The sequence below is a fragment of the Cebus imitator genome, unplaced genomic scaffold (assembly GCF_001604975.1).
Source record: "Cebus imitator isolate Cc_AM_T3 unplaced genomic scaffold, Cebus_imitator-1.0 Scaffold190, whole genome shotgun sequence".
NCBI classification, from domain to species: Eukaryota; Metazoa; Chordata; class Mammalia; order Primates; family Cebidae; genus Cebus; species Cebus imitator.
The window spans coordinates 12,228-18,889 of NW_016107505.1; the positions used below are offsets into that span (position 1 = coordinate 12,228).

Below are 6,662 nucleotides of genomic sequence, written 5' to 3' on the forward strand. Positions count from 1 at the left end.
TTACCCAGGCTGGAGTGCAATGGCGCGATCTCGGCTCACCGCAACCTCCGCCTCTCGGGTTCAGGCAATTCTCCTGCCTCAGCCTCCTGAGTAGCTGGGATTACAGGCACGCAACACCATGCCCAGCTAATTTTTTGTATTTTTAGTAGAGACGAGGTTTCACCTTGTTGTCCAGGATGGTCTCGATCTCTTGACCTCGTGATCCACCCGCCTCGGCCTCCCAAAGTGCTGGGATTACAGGCTTGAGACCGCGCCCGGCCACCTTTACCTTTTTATGAGACAGAGTCTTGCTCCATTGCCCAGGCTGGAGCGCAATTGCATGATCTCAGCTCACTGCAACTTCTGCCTCCTGGTTTCAAGCAATTCTCCTTCCTCAGCCTCCCAAGTAGATGGGATTACAGGCTCACTCCACCACGCCTGGCTACTTTTTTGTATTTTTAGTCGAGATGAGCTTTCACCATGTTGGCCAGGCTGGTCTTGAACTCCTGACCTTGTGGTCCGCCGCCTCGGCCACCCTAAGTGCTGGGATTACAGGCGTGAAGCACTGCGCCCGGCCTCACCTTTACCATTTTTAAGTGTAAAGTCCAGTGGTGACGGATACATTTGTATTCTTTTTGTCGTTGTTACCCTCTCCCCTTCGCTTCCTGGCCTCTGGTAGCCACCATTCTCTCTACCTTCATGAGGTCCACCTGCCAGCTCCTGCATGTGGGTGAGAAATGGCAATCTTTGTAATGCCCTCCAGTTCCATCCAGGTGGCTGGAAGTGACAGGACGTTATTGCTTTTATGGAGGCGGGGTCTCCACTGTGTGTATGTGCTATGTTCTCTCTATCCGCCCATCCACTGATGGGCAGGTAGGTTCACTCCACACCTTGGTTATTGTGAATTGTGCTGCACAAATCGTGGGAGCACAGATATCACTTTGATACACTGATGTCCTTTCCTTTGGGTGTAAACCCAGTAGTGAGATGGATGGATACTATGAAAGTTCTCTTTTTAGCTTTTTTTTTTTTTTTTTTTTTTTTTTTTTTTTTTTTTTTTTTTTTCTTGAGATGGAGTTTCCCTCTGTAGCCCAGGCTGGAGGGCAGTGGCGCCATCTGGGCTCATTGCAACCTCCACCTCCTGGGTTCACAGGATTCTCCTACCTCAGCCTCCATAGTAGGAATTTTCCCTCTTTGACACAAGGGCCCTTCTTGTCATTGACCTCAGCTAAACCATGACAATTCATAAATAGAGGAAACATTAATGAATTAAAAGCTTGCTTTATTTTTGTAACTAATATTTGCACATTTTCTTAGTCTCTTTCCAAGTCCTTGGGAATTATAGGTGCACGCCACCGTGCCTGGCTAATTTTTCTATTTTTTAGTACAGACAGGGTTTCGCCGGGTGGCTAGCCTGCTTGCAAACTGCTGACCTCAAGTGATGTGTCTGCCTCGGTCTCCCAAAGTGCTGGGATTACAGGCATGAGCCACCACACCTGGCCTCTTTTTAGTTTTTTTTAAGACCTTCCATACTTTTCTTCGTAAAACATATTTACATTCCTGCCGACAGGGTACCAGTGTTCTCCTTTCTCTACCTTCTTGCCAGCATTTGTTTTGCCTGTCTTGCAAATAAAAGCCATTTTAATGAGGTGAGATGAAAACTCATTGTAATTTTAATTTGCATTTCTCTGATGATAAGTGATGCTGAGCACTTTTTCATAGACGTGATGGCCATTTGTATGTGTTGTTTGTGGAGAAATGTCTGTTCATGTCTTTTGCTCTTTTTTAATTAAATTATTTGTTTTATTGAGTTGTTTGAGCTCCTTATATTTCTAAGTTTTTGTTTGTTTGGGGATGGAGTCTCGCTCTATTGCCCAGGCTGGAGTGCAGTGGTGCCATCTCGTCCCACTGTAAACTCTCCCTCCCAGGTTCAAGGACCCTCCTGCCTCAGCCTCCTGAGTAGCTGGGATTACAAGCATGTGCCACCATGCCTGGGTAATTTTGTATTTTTAGTAGGTACAGGGTTTCTAGTTATTAATCCCATCTCAGATGCATAGCTTCTGAATAGTTGCTCACATTCTGTGGGTTGTCTCATCACTTCTTTGCTTTATCTTTCGTGGTGCGGAAGTTGCTTAGTTTGATGCAATCCCAATGGTCTAGTTTTTGCTTTGATTACTTGTGTTTTTCAGGTTTTAGACAAAATGTCTTTTCTCATGCAAATGCCCTGGAGCATTTCCCCAATGTTTTCTTCTACGCATTTCATAGGTTCAGGCCTCAGACTCATCTTTCATCCATTTTCATTTGATTTTTGTGTATGGTGAGAGGTAGAGGTGCAGTTTCATCCCTCTGCGTGTAGATACTGTTTTCCCTGTACCGTTTATTGAAAAGACTGTCCTTTCCTGAGTGTAGGTTCTTGGCAGCCTTGCCAAAGTCCATTGGATGGGCTGTGCATGGTGGCTCACACCTGCCATCCCACCACTTTGGGAGACCAAGGTAGGTGGATCACCAATGGCCAGGAGTTCCAGAACAGCCTGGCCAACATGGTGAAACCCCTTCTCTACTAAAAGTACAAAACTTAGCTGAGCACAGCGGTTGGTGCCTGTAATACCACTAGTTGGGTGTCTGAGGCAAGAGAATTGCTTGAAACCAGACACAGGGAGGCTCTGTTTCAAAAACTAAAATTAAAAAACATGTAAATATTATGTAACACACACAAATGACAAAGGCACCTGAATTCCAATCATCATTTTCTACTTCTCTATAATTACTTTATTGATCCCTAATCTTATCCATAGAAAATCAGCCTGGAACCTCTTCCCTATTTGGCTTTCTGTGAGCATGAGATCATATGGAAAATGGGAAAGCCCTCGACCCACCAGCACAGGTCCTGAAATAAAGAAAGTGCTCTATTCATGGCATAAAAGTTGCCCCCTCACCCAAATCCCCCACCCCACCCCTACTTCCAATCACGTGTGGAGATACAGATAGATTATGGGGAGGTAAAAACTAACATTCTTTGGAGTGAGCTCAGTTCTTGGACTCAGAGACCAATGCCAGCGCTATCTCCTGGTCCCCTTTCCTACTAATTCACAGAAGGACAGGCTGGATTTTGAAGCGATAGATGATGGAGGGGGTTGTTCCTCCCCTGCCTCTCAGGTAGAACAGCAGCCTTTTGTACGTCTCACGAGATCACAAAAAGTAACACGTTGCCCACGGGCTTCCGCACTATTTCCTGGCTGCTTGATATAAGACAGTTCAACTTCACTTCTTTTGATTTCGATTTCACTTTTTTTCCTTTTCTTGGAGAATGTAATTTGTTTGAGTCAAGAGTGTTGTGGATGTAGAAGTTGTAAAGCACGTTCACTGTGTATCCATCCCAGCCCAGTCTTCCTAGAGAAGACTCTGAACGCTTCCTGGACTGCACCTGGGGCCATGCCAGTTTCTATCACTGACAGTCACTCCAGGGAGACAGAACACAGACAGAATAAATTACATACAGCAGGTTCATTACTCACAGATCAGCAGCAAGTGACAACAGAAGCCTTCCTTTCAGTGTGAGCCAGTCCCCCGAGGCTCAGAAAAGCTGCCCAGGACACACGGAGTCACCCCATATGCAGTGTAGCTGGGGGAACCGAAAACCAGCCCTGCCTGGGTTTTGCACCCTGGAGCCACAGGAGACACTGAGCTAAAGCACTGCATCACACCCTCCTCTAGGAAGAGCAGGAGGAGAGCCCAGGCTGTTCTGAGACGTTGCTCCTGATCTCAGGGCGTTGCTGTCTTGGTCCATTTTCGTTGCTATCAAGGAACACTTGAGCCTGGGTAACTTCTAAAGAAAACAGATGTGTTTGGCTCACGGTTCTACAGGCTGTACTAGAAGTATGGCATCAGCTTCTATTGTTTGTGACGCCTCAGGCTGCTCCCACTGTGGCAGAAGAGAAGTGAGTGTGTGTGTGCAGAGACCACAGAGATCCCACGGCAAGAGAGGGAGCAGGAGGCGGAGGTGCGATGGAGCTTCCAAGTTCTCTGTCACAACCCACTCTCCAGGAACTAGTAGAGGGAAAACTTGCTAATCTTGTCTCATGGGGACAGCATTAATCTATTCATGATGGATCCACCCCATGAACCAACCACCTCCCACTAAGCCCAACCTCCCACACTGGGGGTTAATTTTCAACGTGAGGGTTGAAGGGGATCAAACATCTACACCAAAGCAGTTGTATCATCAGCTATTTCTGTGGTTACTATGAGAACTGTAACTGACAAAGCAGGAGAAAGCCGGGTCGCCCGCCGTCTGGGTGCTTGTCCTAAAAAGACATTGTACGTGGTTACCTGCCAATCAGGAGATGAGAGACAATCCAGGAAGAGGAACTGCTGTGGTGAGCTTCTTATTGGATTCCCATCTTCCTCCAGGTAGCCCCAGACACCTGCACGTTCTGATTGGGACCTCAGTGGTCATCATCCCCTTCATCATCATCATCTTCTTTCTCATTCATCGCTGGTGGTCCAACAAAAAGAGTAAGTCTCACGAAGCAGAGGCCAGAGACCTCAGGGCCGTGTGGGGAAGCGGGATGGGAGCACACAGGTGTGTGTTCCTCATTGGCAGGATGGTCTCTGGCCCAAGGCAGGAGCCGCAGAGGCAGGGCTTTCTAGAGAGAGCACCAGACACCCTGCCCCTGCCCTCAGCTCACAGACCTTTGCATGATCCTGAACTGTATCCTCACGTCCCTGCAGCCACTGACATCAGGAGAAGGTTCCATGACAGGCAGAAAGTGGGAGACAGAATCAATGGATGGGAATTGAGAGCTCCTGATGGGAGGGGTCCTTGTACTCAGAGAGATAGAATGTGTGAGTCAGGCTGTTGGCAGCTGAGGGGCCTCAGGCACCCATGGCTTCCCCCTGTGTGTTGATGTCTGCACATGAAATGAGGACCCAGAAGGGCCCTCCCAGGGGTTTTGATGACTTCTGTCTCCTACAGATGCTGCAGTAAAAGACCAAGAGCCTGCGGTGGACAGAACAGTGAACAGGGAGGTAGGTCCTCCTTGGCCCAGCCTCAGGGATCACGTCTTATTCCCTAATAGTCCCGAAGAATGTGAGCCCCTCCCTCACTCAACATTTCCATCTCCCCAGGACTCTGATGGACAAGACCCTCAGGAGGTGACATATGCACAGCTGGATCACTGCGTTTTCACGCAGAGAAAAATCACTCGCCCTTCTCAGACACCCAGGAGACCCCCAACAGAAACCAGTGTGTACATGGAACTCCCAAATGCGGAGCCTGGATTGCTGTCTTCTGTCCATGAGCACCACAGACAGGCCTGAGGGGGTCCTCTAGGGAGACAATAGCTCTTTCTCAATACACTTGCCAGCTCCAATGGAACAGCAGCTGGGACCTGAAGACGTCAGTCTCCATCTTAGGGGATTGCTCTTCCCCATACCGTGAATCTGAACGTCGCTCTCTCTTGCTTACAAATGTCTGCGGTCCTCACTGCCTGCTGGACAGAAAACACACTCCTTTGCTTAACACAGAATTCTCCATTTTACTTGACCCCTGCCCACCTCTCCAACCTAACTGGCTTACTTCCTGGTCCTACCTGAGGCTGTAGTCACACTGAGGAACTCACAAGTCCAGACATACAAGAGGCTCCCTCTTAACACAGCACTTAGACACGTGCTGTTCCACCTTCCCTCATGCTGTTCCACCTTCCCTCACACTTTGAGGGATTTTGCAGCCTTCTGTCATCAGTAAAATTTTTAAGTTCTTTTTATATATAATTTCAATGTAGTTCTCTTCAAATAAACACATCTGCCCTCATGAGTTAGGTAATGTGACTCTTTTTTTGCCTGAACTTTTGGTGTTATCATGACTATGTCCATATAACCCCCATGTTCTCCACTGGGTTCTCACCCCTGGACTGGGAGCTTCTGGAAGCAGGTGGAGCCTGGTGTGTCCCTGGGACTCTAATTTCCATCCAAAGATGCAGCACAGGGGAGGTTCCGAGGATCGTGAATCAGATGGACAAGTGCTATTCTTACTCTCTGCAGACCTGGAAAGCTCGCAGAGTAATTCCAAGACGAAACATCTGCAGGGTCATCGCCCTTGTTAGTCTCATCTCCATGAGGACACTTATCAAAACATCATCTTTCAGACTGTAAATATACAGTCGGTCTTCCATATCTGTGGGGTTTACAGCTGTGTATCAAACCAACGATAAACAAAAAATATTCAGAGAAAAAAATCCACAAAGTTCCAAAAAGCAAAAGTATGTTGAATGGACCCAAGTGAAGCTGTGCGTAGCCTGTATCAGGAATTATAAGTCATCTAGAGAGGATCTGACGTACACAGGAGGATGTGCAGGGTTACTTGCACTCACTAAGCGATTTCATGTAAGAGGCTGGAGCATCTGCAGATTTTGGCATCTGAGTGAGGATCCTGGGACCAGTCACCCAGAAGAGTGAAGGACAACTGTATGTAATTTTTATTTGTCAATTTTACAAATAAATCATATAATATTTACAATAAGAAGATAAAAAAGCAGTGTTTTCATAAGGTGAGAATACATTTACATTTATTTTTAGACAAGTAACTCTTTGGTCCAGTGTCATTTATTGAGAAGACATTCTATTCCACCTTAAAGCACATGGCAGCCTTTGTCAAGTATAAAGGGACTGTGTGTGCACGGATG

The 6,662-nt window shown here is 47.1% G+C and overlaps 1 protein-coding gene across 1 annotated transcript in view; it reads left to right on the forward strand.

Annotated features, from left to right (window-relative positions):
• LOC108316596 (killer cell immunoglobulin-like receptor 2DL3) overlaps positions 1-6,662 on the forward strand; it is a 26,207-nt gene that overhangs the window by 6,333 nt on the left and 13,212 nt on the right. Inside the window, exon 6 of the mRNA XM_037745046.1 lies at positions 4,390-4,494. Within this exon, the coding sequence (XP_037600974.1) occupies positions 4,390-4,494 (105 nt within the window). The remainder of the gene's footprint in view (positions 1-4,389; positions 4,495-6,662) is intronic.